The 19,003-nt window shown below is 44.5% G+C and overlaps 1 protein-coding gene across 1 annotated transcript in view; it reads left to right on the top strand.

Annotated features, from left to right (window-relative positions):
* Nucleotides 1–5,418: 5,418 nt before the first annotated feature.
* Nucleotides 5,419–19,003, top strand: part of PPP2CB (protein phosphatase 2 catalytic subunit beta) — a 46,346-nt gene continuing 32,761 nt past the window's right edge. Inside the window, exon 1 of the mRNA XM_089675087.1 lies at nucleotides 5,419–5,863. Coding sequence (XP_089531213.1) covers nucleotides 5,762–5,863 — 102 coding nt within the window. The 5' untranslated portion in view covers nucleotides 5,419–5,761. The remainder of the gene's footprint in view (nucleotides 5,864–19,003) is intronic.

The raw sequence follows: 19,003 nt of genomic DNA on the forward strand, positions 1-19,003 counted from the left end.
CAAGTCAGTTCCCCCCCAGTGTCAGAATGCCCGCCGCAGTCCCGCTATAAGTCGTTGATCACCGCCATTACTAGTAAAAAATGTAAAAAAAAATCCCAGTGTATATATACCGCCATTTGTAAATGCTAGAAATTTCATGTAAACCAATTAATTTACAGGTATTGGGATTTTTTGTTGCAAAGACATGCAGCAGAATACATTTTCACCTAAATTAGATTTTTTTTATTTTTTACTGGACATGTTTAATGGCAAAAAGTCAAAAATATTGTTTTTGTCTCAAAATTGTCGGTCTTTTTTATTTTATTGTGCAAAAAATAAAAAAACACACAGCTGATCAATTACCACCGAAAGAAAGCTCTATTCGTGGGGAAAAAAGGAAGTAAATTTAATTTGATTGCATGACCGCACAATTGTCAGTTAAAGTAACACAGTGCCGTAACGCAAAAAATGGCCTGGTCAGGAAGGGGGGGGGGGGGGGGTACATCCTCAGGAGTGCAAAAACAAGAACAGCATGAAACCAGCAGCACACATCTGTAGCACCCTCATAGTTAGCTAGGGGGAGCTCTAGTTCAATTGTTAGTTAGGAGGGCTGAGTAGCAGCCTGGGTGTAATAGCTAGCAGGGTAAACTTTGGGTCAGAGCTGATAGGCTCTGCAGACCAGCCCTCTATAATTTCCCCCTGTTCTAGAACTTTGGAGAAAGGTCTAGAAGCAGTGGTAGGACTTGTGGAGTGGCTGGTCAGTACTCTTAGAGCACCCTGGCTGATCCCCAACAGGAGGCTTGGCAAGGGGTCAGGATAACCTTTAAGAGTAACGTAGCCTGCTCAGCTGCAGGAGTTGGAGGAGAGCTGAGGAGGATGTGAGGCTGGGAGGCAGGAGCCTGTGAGAGGGCCCAGATGGAGAGGGGCTCATCTGCAGGCGGAAGACCTTTGAAGGCTGAAAACTCTGCACTTCACTGGCCCCCTGAGAGGGACCACCTGTGAGTCTGTGAGTCAGGAGCCTGTGAAAGGGCCCAGATGAAGAGGGGTTCACCTACAGGCGGAGGACCTTCGAAGGCTGAAAACTCGGGACTTCACTGGCCCCCTGAGAGAGGACCACATATGAGGATGGGAGGCAGGAGCCTGTGAGAGGGCCCAAATGGAGAGGGGTTCACCTACAGGCAGAGGACCTTCGAAGGCTGAAAACTTGGGACTTCACTGGCCCCCTGAGAGAGGACCACCTGTGAGGCACAGAAGGAGTGGCTCAGCTAGAAGGCCTGGTAGCAGCCACCGACCTACCGGCAGCACAGGAGAGGCACTGAGTGCGTAGACCTGCACCCCCTGGGCCAGAAATGGGAAGCAGGCACACTAGTGCAAGGCTTGAAATTTTCGCTCGCCGGCTTGCCAAATGTGAGGGGAAATCCCTTTGTGGTGAGCACAGATGGAGCAGGTGGCTTGCAATGCGATCCCCAGACCCCGGGGATTGATTTGCGTTCAACTTGCGCTCCAAGCCTCCTTGTGAAGCTGACTTCCAGCTTCTTCTTCGCTGCCGCAGGGGACATGAGGAGAGGCCCGCTCTCCACCACCTTGGGGGACACGAGGAGAGGCCCGCTCTCCACTACCTTAGGGGACATGAGGAGAGGCCCGCTCTCCACTGCCTTGGGGGACACGAGGTTCGCTCTACACCACCTTGGGGGACACGAGGCCTGCTCTCCACCGCCTTGGGGGACACGAGGCCAGCTCTACACCGCCTTCGGGGACACAAGGCCCGCTCCACACCGCCGTGGGGGACACAAGGCCCGCTCTCCACCGCTTTGGGGGACACGAGGCCCGCTCTCCACCGCCTTGGGGGGCACGAGGCCCGCTCTCCACCGCCTTGGGGGAAACGAGGCCCGCTCTGCACCGCCTTGGGGGACACGAGGCCCGCTCTGCACCTCCTTGGGGGACACGAGGGGACACGAGGCCTGCTCTGCACCACCTTTGGGGACATGAGGCCCGCTCTGCACCGCCTTGGGGGACACGAGGTTCGCTCTGCACCGCCTTGGGGGACACGAGGCCCGCTCTGCACCGCCTTGGGGGACACGAGGCCCGCTCTGCACCTCCTTGGGGGACACGAGGCCTGCTCTGCACCGCCTTTGGGGACATGAGGCTCGCTCTGCACCGCCTTGGGGGACACGAGGTTCGCTCTGCACGGCCTTGGGGGACACGAGGCCCGCTCTGCACCGCCTTGGGGGACACGAGGTTCGCTCTGCACCGTCTTGGGGGACACGAGGCCCGCTCTGCACTGCCTTGGGGGACACGAGGTTCGCTCTGCACCGCCTTGGGGGACACGAGGCCCGCTCTGCACAGCCTTGGGGGACACGAGGCCCGCTCTGCACAGCCTTGGGGGACACAAGGCCCGCTCTACACTGCCTTGGGGGACACGAGGCTCGCTCTACACCACCTTGGGGGACACAAAGAGAGGCCCACTCTCCACTGCCTTCGGAGACATGAGGAGAGACCCACTTTACACCTCCTTGGCGGACACGAGGAGAGGCCCGCTCTACATCGACATGGGGGACACGTGAACGAGAGACCCTCCAACAGTGCACATCCCTACACCCGCCAGCTTAAGGTAAATTATATATTTTTTGCTGCGTTCTGGGGGCAAAATGATTTTGAAAAGAGTAAAAAAAAAAACACCAACAACGTTAAAAAAAAACAACCTCGCCATTTTAGTGCTGCTCTCTGGGGCCTAAATATTTAAAAAAGAAAGAAAAAAAAGAAGCAAAGCACACCTATGCACAATCAGCTACAAATTTCATTCAAAATAAAAAAAAATATTTTCAATAAAATTGGTAGCTGACTATGCATAGGAACACATCCTCATATAGTTGTGGTGAAAATTATTAGTGCCCTCCCAGTTTTGACTGTGGTATCTTATATGCACCCTGTTTATTTTCCTAGAGTCACCATTGGTCCCTCACAATTGTAATGCGTGGTCAGACCCACCAAGCATGCAGCTGTGCCCCGCACTGCAGAGACAAGCTCCTGAAAGACAGCCCAGCCAGCAGACACACCGAGCCACCAGAGGAGCTTTCAAGCAGACCAGCCTTCAATCAGGCCAGCCTTTAACCTCCCTAGTGGTATGATTATGTCCATATTTCTGTGCTGAAAGCGGTACATTTTTTTGCATGGAAATATGTTGTTTTTTTATTGTAGGCCTGTATTTATTAGGAATAACTCACTAAAATCTGTCCGAACAAGAGTCTAGTAAACATCCCGGGTATGATAAAATTTGAAACACGAAATCATAAATTATAATTTAATAAATAATCATAAAAAAAAAAATAATTAATTTAATTCAATAATATAATCAAACCAAAAACACTGAAATTTGAAATATAGCGCCAAGTTCGCACATCACTGAGCAAAGTCGCAGAATCGTTTTCAGTGTCTGATGATGAATTTCCCGACAAATCATTATCACTCAATTCTGCAAGTGGTTCTAATTTACTATCGCTGTTCTCTAGCTGTTCTAAAACCGCTTTTGACCTAAAGGGACGCTTTTTGGACGCCGTGGACTTTTCTAAGTTTCCAGGCAGAAAGAACAGTCAAAATGCAGACAGGGCACAGGACAAAGCACTAGGCACAAAATGTATGTGAAATGGTTTGATACAGTAATGTTTTACTATGTAATATTCGTTTATATAAAAATACGTTTTTAAAATTTTTAAATTTGCTGCCGGTTCTGGCCCCCGTACGTCCCGACGCTCGCAGGGACTGGAAAACGGAAGCCAGCATCAGCTGGAGGAGATGGCCGGGGACGATGCAGGGGACGAATCGCGGGAGCGAAGGACAAGGTGAGTGCTGCAGGGAATCCCTGAGCAACGTTGCATGGTAAGCCCGAGTGTAGCTCGGGGTTACCTCTTGTGGTACTGAAACTTTACCCCGAGCTACACTCGGGAATACCGCTAGGGAGGTTAATCTGAACTTCTTTTAATCTGAACTGTCGTTGAGCTGAACTGTCGTTGAGCTGAACAACTGCCGTTGGGTTGAACAACTGCCGTTATTGTAAACTGCCGTGTTTAATCTTAACTGCCGTTGAGCTGAACTGCCTTTGATCTGAACTACCTTTAATCTGAACTGCCGATGAGCTGAACTGCCTTGTTTAATCTGAACTGCCGATGAGCTGACCTGACATTGATCTCAACTGCCTTTGGTCTGAACTGCCTTGTTTAATCTGAACTGCCGTTTCCAGGCAGAAAGAACAGTCAAAATGCAGGCAGGGCACAGGACAAAGCACTAGGGACAAAACATATGTGAAATGGTTTGATACAGTAATGTTTTACTATGTAATATTTGTTTATATAAAAATTACAGTTTTTAAAATTTTTAAATTTGCCGCCGGTTCCGGCCCCCGTACGTCCCAATGCTCACAGGGACCGGAACACGGAAGCCGGCATCGGCTGGAGGACTGCCTTGTTTAATCTGAACTGCCGTTAACCTGAACTGCCAAAAGTAATTTTAGTTACTAATGTCTCTTTTTAAAGAGGCAGGAGATTAACAATAATAATACAAAATGTTTACTACAGGTTTAAAGCTGTAAAACTTGATATTTTGATTGCACCCTATTGCTATTATGTTTAAATTGACATAATAAAGCTATGTTATAATTGCAGTTTTTTTATATTTTGGACTCTTTATTCTAAAGAAAATGTAATTTCAATAGCTTTAAGGGGATGTGGTTGGGGGCAGGGTTGGGGGATGGGCCGGGGGTGGGGTTGTTGGCAGACCTGGGCAAGGTTGGGTGGGGCAACTGGTGGAGAGTAAGGTTTGTGTGTGGCTAGTTTCGACTCGAAATTTTAAGAACTGCTTTAGTTGGAAACTGGATTAGCCACCACCTGGGACTGTCTTAAAGTGACAGGCATTGGATCCCCTACTCAGGGATTCCTCCATGCAGAGAAGCATCTATGGTGGTACCACAGGAGACGCAGGCTCGCTCTCCAAAAGAGTTGCTGGAACCATTTGTATAAAGTTGAGGAAGGCATCCTCAGTTGGTCAGTTCTTTTGAGCATCCTGTAAACCTCCTACCCCATCCGAGTTCTAAAACCCCCTAATAAAACATCAAAACAAGCTCAAGGACTGGCCACTGACTCTTGGATGCAAGTGGATGTGAGAATGCGTATTGCTTGGCTGTGCAGGTCTATAGGGTGGCCCCAATCTTCTGCAACTCCTAAGAAGGTAGTGCTACACAGTTCACAATGTCAAAGCTGTTAATAAAGTGCACTGGATAAAAAAAAAAAAAGAAACTTAGCTCGCATGCGTAGAACACGCCCAACCAAAGAGAGCCGTAAAGTGTGACTGTGCTGAGCTCTTCCAAAGCCTAGCAACGACGACTGCGGGCACGCGCCCGTCTACTCTACGTCGTGTCCCCGATGTTTACCACTGTATGCTGTGAACGTGCACGCTCCTCTCTCTTTGGCTCCTCCCGTCGTTCCGTTTGGCGTCTTCGTGCGCAATAGCACTCTCCCTTCTATTCGGGGCGCGCTCCCGGTACTCGGGGGGGTGAAGGCGAGATTGAATGAGGAGGAGGAGGAAGGAAAGAACGACACAGCGGCGCAGCGGCCTCCTCCTCTGACACGCAGCGGGTGTACCGCCGTTCCTTGTGCTCCACATACAGCGCCGCGGCCCGGCATCTGGAGGAGGGAGGAGGGTGTGACAGGAGAAGGTGGCAGCGCCGTGACTGTGCCGTATTGTGTAGCTGGCTGTCCCGGGGGGGGAGCTCGGGGAGGTGCTGCTGGATATGGAGGACAAGACGTTCACCAAAGAGCTGGACCAATGGATCGAACAGCTCAATGACTGCAAGCAACTCAACGAGAGCCAAGTGCGCACCCTGTGCGAGAAGGTGAGCCCGAGCCTGCTGCTACTAGCGCACCATATTCCTGTGTCATGATTTCTGCTGCCGATCAGCGCTGTGCTCACCTGGCCTCTGCAAGGCGCCCGATCCCTCCCCATCACACAGTCCCAGGGATTTGGATCCATCCTGCTCACCCAGTGCCCCTTCCATCCCCACCATCCATTGATATGATGGCCGATCACACTTATTAGGGCCCTATTCCTTTCTAGCCTCCCCATCCAAGGTTATGTGCTGTCATTTCGGCCGTGCCTGTTTATTTCTGAACATGACATCATGATTTTAATATAAACGTGAGTGCCAAGCAGAGCAGGCTTCATTCTGTGTTTTTGGGCAGTATAGATCAGTGCCTGCTGTAACTTTTCTGCTCCCTATCATGATGGAATGACAGATCACCATGCAGGGATGGCTTCCTTTAGAAGCATGGTGGACCTTGTAAGAAGGATCAGATGTTTGAAATGTCAGGACAGATCATACACAGTTATTTAATGATCTAGAGGGCCGGCTTCTTAGACTGCACGCCTGTGCGTTCTCAACACAGTACCACGATCTGTGGCATATGTGGACTCGCACAAGCTGTTGCATATTTTGGTTGCTAGGCACAAGAAAGTGCAGATAACAGAAGAGAATGCTGCTGTTGTATTGATTGCACGGGTGATAGAAAATTATAGAAGATATGATTGGGATTATGCTCAGTCAACTCATTATTATACAGGATGTATATTATTACAGGTACTTATATAGCGCCGTCAATTTCCACAGCGCTTTACATATGATGTTCATTCACATCAGTCCCTAACCCTCAAGGGGCGTACAATCTAAGGTCCCTAACTCACATTCATACATACACATACTAGGGCTAATTTACCTATTGGCATGTCTTTGGAGTGTAGCGGGAAATTGGAGCACCCGGAGGAAACCCGCACTTGGAGAACATGTAAACCCCAGGCAGGTGGTGTCTTGGTTGGGATTCGAACCAAAGAGGAGCGTACAATCTAAGGTCCCTAACTCGCATACATACATATACTAGGACCAATTTACTTATCGACATGTCTTTGGAGTGTAGGAGGAAACCGGAGTACCCGGAGGAAACCCACACAGGGAGAACATGTAAACCCCAGGCAGGTGGTGCCGTGGTTGGGATTTGAACCAAAGAGGAGTGTACAATCTAACCCTCAAGGAGCGTACAATCTAAGGTCCCTAACTCACATTCATACATACTAGGGCTAATTTACCTATTGGCATGTCTCTGGAGTGTAGCGGGAAACTGGAGTACCCGGAGGAAACCTGCACATGGAGAACATGTAAACCCCAGGCAGGTGGTGCCGTGGTTGGGATTCGAACCAAAGAGGAGCGAAAAATCGAACCCTCGAGCGTACAATCTAAGGTCCCTAACTCACATTCATACATACATATACTAGGACCAATTTACTTATCGGCATGTCTTTGGAGTGTAGGAGGAAACCGGAGTACCCGGAGGAAACCCACACAGGGAGAACATGTAAACCCCAGGCAGGTGGTGCCTTGGTTGGGATTTGAACTAAAGAGGAGCGTACAATCTAACCCTCAAGGGGTGTACAATGTAAGGTCCTGAACTCACATTCATACATATCACAGGCTAATTTAGGCTAGGTTCACACCTATGCAGTTTGCATTTGATCTGTTTCTGTAGTGCTTTTTGCACATGCGGTTTTTCTTTTGTTTTTTTAACTTGTTGCTGGGCAGATTAAAATGCATCAAAAATGCACTACATGCTTTTCTGCAGCGTCTCCATTGAAGTATATAGAACCAAAAATGCCATGTTTTCAGTATAAAAAAAGTCCTGGACCCTTTCCAAAAAACGCACCCTGTGAAAGCTCGGAGATGTGAACCTGTCCCATAGGAAATCATGTTAAGTGGACTGTGCGTTTCTGCAAAATGCAGGAGAAAATGCATAGGTGTGAATCTAGACTTGGGAACCAGTTAACCTATCAGTATGTCTTTAACATGTGGGAGGAAGCGCACACAGGCACAGAGAGAACGTGAAAATTCCAGGCAGGCAGTGCCGTGATTGGGGTTTGAACCAAAGAAGAGCGTACAATCTAAGGTCCCTAACATTCATACACATCAGAGGCTAATTAAGACAGGAGTCAATTGACCTATCCGCATGTCTTTGGCGTGTGGGAGGAAACTGGTGTATCCAGAGGAAACCCATGCAGGCACAGGGAGGACATGCAAACTCCAGGCAGGTGGTGCAGTGGTTGGGACTCGAACCAACGACACTAGTGTTGCCTGATGGAAGTGCTAACCATTTAGCCACTGTGTTAAATGGTTAACCAACTGTTTGCACAGTGCTTTACAATATAAAGGGAGACTGTATAGCAACAATACAAGAGGGCTAGGAGGGCCCTGCTTCTAAGAGCTTACAAGCTAGCAGCATTTGCTCTAATTTTGCTAACCTCTTTCCCTTCCAGTATATGTATATAAATGTCCTAGATGGGAAGTGATTATACCAGGATCGTGGCTGCAGCTCCACCAGGAAGCCCAGGTCTGCTGCAGGCAGTCAGGTCAGTTGCCCACAGAGAAGGTGAAGCAACATCACTCTCCAATTTTTTTCTTCCACAAATAGTCGGAAGCGACAAGAAGTTTGCCACTTCCGGTTTCAATGCTATGTTGACATGCAAATGCGAACACGCACATCGATTCAGCACAACAATTGTACTACATGTGATTTTTTTTTTTGCAACAAATATCAGAGCAAGAACAATAATTTTAGCGCCAGAGCTTGTGTTTCTCTAACTTGGTAACCTGTGAAGGCTTTTAAAGCATGTCCTTTGGATAATTTTAGGTACCCTAGTTGCCATTTCACAGGTGTGTGCAGTTTTAAATCTTGACATGTTTGGTATCTGTTTACTTGATGCATCATCATCTCTTATGTTTTACTGAAATTGGGTTTTAAATTGTTTGTGTGCACTGTATTACATTTAAAGTGGAACTTAAGTTAGAAAATTGAGTACTGCTTAATCTCTTCAGGTTGTCCCCTTTGCAGGTATAGCTATGTAAAACATTAAAAATAAGTGCCTATACTATTTAAAATCTAGTAGTACGCTCTCTCAGTTGCTCTTTATTTTAAGGCACTGTGCCAAAAAATGTAGAGGCCAATCTGACAGCCTAAAGATTTACTGCTGCTTCGAGGCTGTGGACTTCAGCAAAATGGCAGCCTCCAGAAAGAAGAAGCAGGGACAATGCCAGAATCCAATTTGATGTCAGAATTTTTATTTATTATTATACAGTATTTATATAGCACCAACAGTTTGCTCAGCGCTGTACATTACAATGGGAGACAATACATGAGACAGTACAGTAACAATACAATGTGATACATGAGGGCCCTGCTCCTTGGAGCTTACAATCTAGGAGGGAGGGGGTAGTGGTACAGGAGGAAAAGCTGTGGGGGATGGAGTGGTAGGAAGAGTGGAGAATTAAGTGCTTATAGCACACACACATTTTGGGATAATTATTAATGTGGAATGTATGTTCCTTGCTAAAGAACATTATTTTGTATCAGGTTGTTGTGGGTAAACATATGTTTCCTGAAAATTTGTATTTGTTAATAGGCTGTGCAAAAATGGTATGACAAAAAAAATATCACAGCAGCAACCATTTTATTCTCCAGGGCCTCTGCTTTCAGAAAATGTATATTTGGGTGTTCTAAGTCCATTTCTAGAAAAAAAAAATGCAGATTTTAACATGTATGTGAAAAATGTCAAAATTGGCTTGAATGGCAAGTGGTTAAACAATATTCACATAGTATTTTAACCACAGGTAATCGCTCAATGTGCAATTACATGTAAGCATGAGTGGAGAGCAGTGGCCGTTGTCAACCTTTCATTGCTTTGTACAGACAAAGAGGCTGCAACTAACCACATCCACTGAATCTAGCAGCAGGAATACACTGGATTCTCACTGCAGCTGGCCTTAAAATACTGTGTGAATGAGGCCTAAGAGCTCGTTTACATTACCCTTTTGCAAAATGCAAAAACTCATTTCGAATAGCTCTCTACAGCTCACTTTGAACTTGATGGACTTTGTTCACTCTTGTCTACTATGCAGCTATATTAGGTGATGCCGTGTGTTGCATAAAAATTGCTGCAAAATGTTCATTTTCATTCGCTGAGTTTGAATGCTTAATTCGACTAACCTCAATGTAAAAAAAGTGCCTCTGTTGCAGAATACTGTATGGTTCTGCATAGTTTACAGTTAGTGTATCTAAGGAAGCCAAGTTTTCTTAAATAATATTTATTTTGGATAGAGTAATATGGGTTAGAACCTACCAGGTTTTTTTTTTTTGCTGTCTGTGCCCCCACTGGGGACATTCACCCAAACTGGGAGTTTTTACCAGAACAGGAACAAAAGGGCAAATGTTCCAATGGGGACTTTTTTTTTCTGGTGATGTGAATTGGATTTCCCTATCTTTGGTGAGATCTCCACTTTCTGTTGTCTCAAAGACAGGAAATTATCCCCAAGTGGGGCACATGGCAATAGAAAGAGTTTTTAACCACTTCAATACTGGAGACTTTTACCACCTTCCTTTGCAGTCAATTACAGCCTGAAGTCTGGAACGCATAGACATCACCAGATGCTGGGTTTCATCCCTGGTGATGCTCTGCCAGGCCTCTACTGCAACTGTCTTCAGTTCCTGCTTGTTCTTGGGGCATTTTCCCTTCAGTTTTGTCTTCAGCAAGTGAAATGCATGCTCAATCGGATTCAGGTCAGGTGATTGACTTGGCCATTGCATAACATGCCACTTCTTTCCTTTAACCACTTGCCCTCCAGAGGATTTACCCCCCCTTAATGACCAGGCCTTTTTTTGCTACTCGGCGCTGCACTAATTCAACTGATAATTGCGCGGTCATGCAATGCTGCACCCAAACGAAATTTACGTCCTTTTTTTCACACAAATAGAGCTTTCTTTTGGTGGTATTTAATCACCATTGAGTTTTTTGGTTTTTTTTTTGCTAAATAAACAAAAAAAAAATCAAACTTTTGAGAAAAACCCTTATTTTTTCTTCGTTTTTGTTATAAAATTTTGCAAATAAATAACATTTCTTCATAAATTTAAGTCAAAATATATTCTGCTACATTTCTATGGTGAAAATACCCCAAATTAGTGTATATTATTTAGTCTGTAGGAAAGTTTTGTAGAGTCCACAAACCATGGTGTATATATATTTGACAACTGATCAATGTACTGACGGCCAATCTCATTTCTTGAGGTCCGAAAGTGTCAGCATAGTACGTGTACTCCCAAATTACCCATTTTTGGAAAATAGACAGTCCAAGGTATTTACTAAGGCATGGTGAGGTTTTTGAAGGTTGTAATTTTGTTACAATTTTTTGGAAAATGTGGAAATTAAAAAAAAAAACTTTTTTAACATATTGTCACCAGTCCAGTAAGGCGGGCCATAGATGATAAACGAAAATCGGTCGGTGCCGATGCTGCCACCCATGTCATCACCCATGATTTTCCAGCATGACCGATTAAAAATAAATGAGGAGATCCACGAAAAACGGATGACGGGCTGGCCCCACTAATGGCGTGATTATCGGCCGATTTTTCGTGCGGATGAAAATTAGGCCGAAAAACGACCCGTCTATGGCCTGCATAATACCAACTAATACCAATGTATTTCATTGATATTTGCAATCATTGTTACTGAATGAAACTGATTCATTCAGTCTTTTGTTGTGATTAGCTGTGATTGGGCAAAGCTCATCACATGATACAGATGGGCTGTGATTGTGCCTGTCTGTACCATATGACTGCTTGGATCAATCACAGCTAACACAATTGTATACAATGGATGGCATGACAGGAAGCCATCCATTGTATACGATCGACATGTGATCTGCTGTGATTGGTCACATGACTCTGGCAATGGGCCGGTGTAGTGATATGTTATCTGCCAGTGACAGATCGTGCCGCTGCGTTTCACAGGACATCATATGATGCCCAGTCACAACGACGAGTGTCCCGCCATCAATCTGCTATAGGCCGGGCGGGAAGATGTTAAAATGTTTTTAAAGCTGACTATGCATGGAGCCATTTTTCATCCTGTTCTTGGTGAACCTTTCGAATTTCACTTTGTGGGTGGTATGATCTGCTTCCTCCCACCCGACATCCCTCGATTGAATAATCGAACGAGCCAGGTGAAAATTTGGATGCATGTGCTCTTTTAGCTTACAAACAGATGCAGTTGCTGTTTGGGTATTTTTGATAGATGGTTCATCGCCCGCAGTAGAGGCAGGATCTTTTGAGTCATGGCAGCAGTATTGTTTTACTGGAAAATAGCTGTATCTGGGAAATGTACTGGAGTGGGCACAGTGATGTACCTGTATGTCGCTGAGCACATTTCTTCTGGCACAACATAACTGATCACGTTGCTCAGTACCAATCATAGTGATCACTGGATATTATGCAAGCAAACTATCATGAATGGCTTTCCATTCATGAGCAGCTTGCTTACTAGTGTGATGCTGTGATTGGCGCCCACATCTATGACATGATACCTTGCACCCTGTACCATGTGATTAGCTGTAGCCAATTATAGCATGTCAACAGTATACAAGTTGTCATGAATGGCTTTTTCCATTCATGAGCTAATGATTGCTTATAACAGTGATCACCACAGGTATAAGCAATAACCGAGCTTAAAAAAAAATCAGATCACCCCCAACTCGAAGTTTAAAAAATTGAATTAAAAAAAGAAATCAATTTTTTTTTTTCTTATTGTGACCAGTCCGTATCCCTGATCACTGCTCTATTTGTGTTGTCAATGTAAAAACTGGATTCCTACTTTTGTACTTTGGGTGTTTTTTAAAGGGATAAAACATGGGAAATGTGCATGCTTTGATATGTACTGATTCTCCTCCAACGTATGCTCTGAGTTGAAACGCCAGGCAAATGTATTTTTGAGATTTGCTATTCTCAATTGGTCTCTATCCAGCCTATCAGTGTTGAAACAATTTTGCCAAGAAATTCCAGTACAGATGTGCAAAGGTGGTGAAGGTTTCCCCCAGTACTTAAAGCTAAAGACCTGTGTCACTGGCATCAGTTTGAGACCCTTTTGTGAGCATTCAGAGTTCGTTGACAGGTGCATTTGACCTGCTTCATGTGTGTTTTACCATTCTAATAGTCTTGCATTGGAATGTAATACATGTCGACACAGGCCCTATAGGTGGTTGTACAAAGTACTGCTGAAGTGTACATATTTATGTAAATTACAAATAGCCTTTTATTTGCTTTTTGTTTCGTAATGAAAAGCATTTTCCACGTTAAAGTATGTACATATGTTTTAGTTTTTGGATAGAGTAGTAAAGGGTTAAAACACCTTTCGAGTGCTGCTGTTTCATATTTTCTCTCAGTTCCTGTTTATTGAAACTGTGGTCAGTAGGACTGAAGTGAGGGAAAATTTCAGCAACGGAGCTCCAGGTAGCAGAAGAAACACAACAGGAATTAATTTTGAATGGCGCCCCAAGGCAAAACATTGTTTGCACAGCCAATTTTCATAACATTTTGGTGTGTGGGCTTCCTTAAAGTGATTGCAAAGGTGTGTGTGTGTATATGTGTGTGTGTGTGTGTGTGTATATATATATATATATATATATATATATATATATATATATATATATTTTAATTATAGTAAAAAAAAATGCTATACTTACCTGCTCTGTGCAGTGGTATTGCACAGAGCAGTCCCTCACTGGAATCGGTATCCACTCCTACTCTCCTGCAAGTACCCACATAGCAAGCCATGTGCTGAGGGGGGCACACGTGTCCATAGACACACAAAGCACAGCTTTTGATTGACAACAGGGGAATATGGCTTCCTGTGAGACCAGAAGAGAGCACAGTGGCACTGTGGGCGGGACATCCTGGACCGAGGCAGGATCAAGGTAAGTGTTTTGGAATGGATAAGATTAAAGTGGTAAAGGCTGAAAGTTTTTACCTTCATGCATTCTCAGCATCATATCCAGAGGTTGTCTTTGGGAAATAGACGTATGAGTGCTGCCAGCATTGCTGCAGAGGTTGAAGGGGTGGGGGGGTCAGCCTGTCAGTGCTCAGACCATACGCCGCACACTGCATCAAATTGGTCTGCATGGCTGTCATCCCAGAAGGAAACCTCTTCTAAAGATGATGCACAAGAAAGCCCGCAAACCGTTTGTTGAAGACAAGCTGACTAAGGACATGAATTACTGGAACCATGTCCTGTGTTCTGATGAGACCAAGACAAACGTATTTGGTACAGATGGTGTCAAGTGTGTCTGGCGGCAACCAGGTGAGGAGTACAAAGACAAGTTTGTCTTGCCTACAGTCAAGCATGTGGTGGGAGTGTCATGGTCTGGGGCTGCATGAGTGCTGCCAGCACTGGGGAGCTACAGATCATTGAGGGAGCCATGAATGCCAACATGTACTGTGATATACTGAAGCAGAACATGATCTCCTCCCTTCGGAGACTGGGCCGCAGGGCAGTATTCCAACATAATGAACCCAAACACACCTCCAAGACGACCACTGCCTTGCTAAAGAAGCTGAGGGTAAAGGTGATGGACTGGCCACGTATGTCTCCAGACCTAAACCCTATTGAGCATCTGTGGGGCATCCTCATATGGAAGGTGGAGGAGCGCAAGGTCTCTAACATCCACCAGCTCCATGATGTTGTCATGGAGGAGTGGAAGAGGACTCCAGTGGCAACCTGTGAAGCTCTGGTGAACTCCATGCCCAAGAGGGTTAAGTCAGTGCTGGAAAATAATAATGGCCACACAAAATATTGACACTTTCTGCCCAATTTGGACATTTTCACTTAGGGGTGTACTCACTTTTGTTGCCAGCGATGTAGACATTAATGGCTGTGTGTTGAGTTATTTTGAGGGGACAGCAAATTTACACTGTTATACAAGCTGTACACTCACTACTTTACATTGTAGCAAAGTGTCATTTCTTCAGTGTTGAAAAGATAGAATAAAATATTTACAAAAATGTGAGGGGTGTACTCCTGTGAGAAACTGTAGATCACCCAGAGGACAATGTGGCTTTTTTTTTTTTTTTTTGGTTTTGTTTTTTTTTTTCTTATCAAAAGCGGAGTTACTCTTTAAGGTACTTGATATCGTTGATACACTTAAGGGCCAAATCACACAGGTGCTTTACCTCATGACATGCTTAGTAATTCTGTTAGGTCTTTTGTAATTCATGTACCCTTTCACAGTGTATAGCAAAATGGCACTAATTTGTAGCTTAACCACTTGCCGGCTGGACGGTGGCAGTCCAGGGGCAGGTTGCCGTTCATAAACCGGTCCTGCCATTTTGGACTGTGCGCGCTCCCTGGGAGCACGCAGCACCGCGATCCGGTGCCCGCTGTGTCCTTTGGACAAAGTGGAACACTGATCGTCGTACGTGACCTCTCTACGAGGTCCCGATCATGTGATCACTGACTGGCCAATCAGTGATCACATGCAGAGTAGTAAGCAAGATGTCACTTGTGACATCATTGCTTACTACGTGTGAAATCTGTGAATGATCACAGAGGTCACATAGTACAAGGCTATTCACAACAGCCTTGTACCATGTGACAAGCTGTGACCAATCACTGCTCTCACAGTATTTCTCAATGGCTTCAAGAATGCTGCCAGAGAGAAGGAGAAATGATTGCTTTTGTAGCCTTTATGGATGTAAAAGCAACCAGTGTAAGGAAAAAAAAAATCACCCCTCACGAGTGGTGCCCTGACACTGTACTGCTAGGATGACAGTATGTAAAGAAAAAAATATAAAAATGTAAAAAAAAATTTTTTTCAATTATTTTTGGTTAGAAACTAATTTGGGTTATTTTTTTTTTACTAAAAAGATAATACATTTTGGCCAAGATTTATGATGTAATATTATTTATTTACAATTTTATAAGAAAAACACTTTTTTCCAAATTTTTGGATTTTTTCATTTATATAGCAAAAAAAAATAAAAATCCCAGTGGTAAATAAATACCACCAAAATAAAGCTTTATCTCAGAAAATGCAAAAAAAATTCATATGGGTACAGTGTTGCATGACCGCGCAATTGTCATTCAAAGTGTGATAGCGCTGAAAATTGGCCTGGACAGGAAAGGAGGTAAAAGTGTCCGGACTTGAAGTGGTTAAGCTGGTCATAGATGAACTGATTCTTGGCCAGTTCAGCAGGGCCCACCCGAGATTCGATCCATCTTTGGGCAGGCTAGTTGTACTGAAGTTGATCAATTGATTTGACTTCAGTACAACCAGCCTGTTGGATTTTTTACATGCAACTACTGCTGGTGGCTATAGCTGCCAGCAGTAATCACTGTATTCTGCTGACAGGGAAGGCTCACTACTGGCAGAACATAATAGCGCTGCGTGCGGGATTTCCCCATCAACTCTGACTGTGATGGGGGAATCGAGCAATTTTCTTTAGGTTGCAGGGGAAAAAATTGCATCATCTGTTTGCTTTACTTATTGGACTATGACTGAAGAGCATCCTTCCTTTAAGTTTGCCTAAACCAAACCGCTTCAGTTGCTTATGTCTGCAAAATAGAGAATAAAGCCCAACTCACTGCTCTACTGGTGCTTTCACCTCTTTGGCAGTTACACTATCCGTATTTAAAGTGAATCTGAAATGCCCTATTAGGTCTCCTGAGCAAGATGAAAAGTGTAGTCGTGGCAATCTTGCAGGTGCTAGACCTGTGCTGCTCTCTTGCTTTGGTTACATCAAAATCTGAATGATTCGAATAGATAATGGTTGTTATCAACTATTATGCTGAGTGGAGTCTTGGAATCAGAGTAAGGTGTGACCTGAGGTTTTTAAGTGTTCTTGCATGGCAAGACCACTTACTGTTATCTCACATATATATTCTTATTTTTATAGCCAAATTTACCACCCTAACTCCTCCCACAGATTTTACACTACATAGACAGTAATATACTGAAACGTGTGGATTGTTCCCGATTGGTGTACTATTACTTTGTGGAACGTTTCCCCGAATGGTTCACGAAATATCAGTGTTTTTGTGGTGACATTGGTCCCATAGGAATGAATGGGGCAATGTTCAAAACTAGAGTGAGAGCTGACAAAAGCTAGAGTGTGAGATGAAAAATCAGGACATGATTTGTAAACTGCCATCACTCCCTCATTTTCAAGCCCACCTACACAAATCTTATATCAAAACGTTCAGCTATCCCTGCTGCCACTAAAAATGTCCATGACTAAGCCAGAGTCCTAATAGTTTTCGCAATATGACCATTTGTTTGCAACTCACGCCGCCCATTGACATTCATTGAAACTCCACTCTAGCCACCTCAGATTTGAAGGTCAATTTCTAAACTGCGATTGTGCCTTCATTTTTAATATTTCCGAAAAATACTATGCATCAAAATGTAGGTCTGGGTCTAGTGATTCTCACAATATAGCTCTTCAGTGTAGGATTTAGAATTTTAAAACTACAACAGTTTGAAGATGGCAACCGCCAGTGAAGTGAGCAAGTTGGAGCAGTTTGTTTTTAACCGCTGTAGAGTGAGTTGCCATAGGAACCCAGGTGTGTGAGCAGGCAGCAGAGTGGAGGCAAGAACACCTCACACAATTTCTCCAGAAATTGTAGCTTTTCTAGTTTCTTAAGCAGTTACATATTAGGAGAACAAGGGTGACAGTTTACCACTGAGTCCTTTCACACCATACTGCACATATAGTGCAATGAAAATCATGTGTGCTAACATGCATTTTTATGCATTGTGTGTTGCAGTGTGAACAAAGGGCATAGGAAGCCATGTTTTTCCATGTGACCTTGCAGTGACCTGTGTTTTAGCTGGTGCCAAAAAATGCAGGTCGCTGGGCATGGCGTGAATAAACCCTTAATTGTACCATCAGGGTTTAAAGTATCAATTTGCAAAATTGGCCTTCTACTTTTTCCTTGCAGCCAAGCGTACCGTAGCCAAGTCCTGGAAGAAACCTACAATCTCATTTGCACCCAAGATCCATGCCTGCTGGTTTCTTCCCCTCCTTTTTTTTTTTTTCTTTTTTTTTTCTTTATACTCTTCTTGCTTTGCATTTACACCTTCTCCAATCTTTCTGGTTCCTTCTTTTCTTCCACATTTGATTTGACAGTTGGGTCTTTTGACTCAGTGGTTTAGTACAGGGGTATCCAAACTATAGCCCTCTAGTTGTTGAGGAACTTCAAGTCCCATGAGGCCTTGTAGGAGTCTTGCCTGTTGCTGTCAAGAGTCTTACAAGGCCTCATGGAACTTGAAGTTCCTCAACACCTGGAGGGCCATTGTTTGGAGACTCCTGGTTTAGTCCAACGGCCTGTGCCGTATAGCTGACTTGCACAATCTGTAACATTGTTTACTACACTGTCATATATGGACCACCTTTTTTTGACAATTGTTATGTGAGGGTGTATGCTGTTTCTGTCTACATTTGACTATACAGGGCCCCCTGTGTGGACGACTCTTGCATTGTATTTTTTTTTAAACTTTCCATAAAAATTATTATACCAGAGAGTATCCGTTTGCCTGCATGTGCCTGTATTAAGGCTTGTTCACACTAAGCTGCACTGTGGTAACACATGTACTGCAGCATGCTTTACTGGAATTACCGGTAAGAGTAATTAGTGTTTTAATCGTATAGTACAGGATACAGATGTCTTGTACTCATACACTATATTGCCTAAAGTATTGGGGCACTCCCTCCAAGTCATTGGATTCAGGTGTCCCAATCACCTCCATGGCCACAGGTGTATAAAATCAAGCGCCTAGGCATGCAGACTGCTTCTACAAACATTTGTGAAAGAATGGTCCACTCTCAGGAGCTCAGTGAATTCAAGCGTGGTACCGTGATAAGTTGCCACCTGTGCAAGAAGTCTGTCAGCGAAATTTCCTTGCTACTAAATATTACACAGTTAGTGGTATTATAACAAAGTGGAAGTAACTGAGAACAGCAACTCGGCCACGTAAAAAGACATGCTGAAGCGCACAGTGTGCAGAAGTCACCAACTGTCTGCAGAGTCAATAGCTAAAGACCTCCAAACTTCATGTGGCCTTCAGATTAGCACAACAACCCTGCATAGAGGGCTTCATGGAATGGGTTTCCATGGC

The sequence above is a fragment of the Staurois parvus genome, unplaced genomic scaffold, assembly GCF_062004578.1.
Source record: "Staurois parvus isolate SC_StPar_1 unplaced genomic scaffold, SC_StPar_1.0 ptg000013l, whole genome shotgun sequence".
Taxonomy (NCBI): domain Eukaryota; kingdom Metazoa; phylum Chordata; class Amphibia; order Anura; family Ranidae; genus Staurois; species Staurois parvus.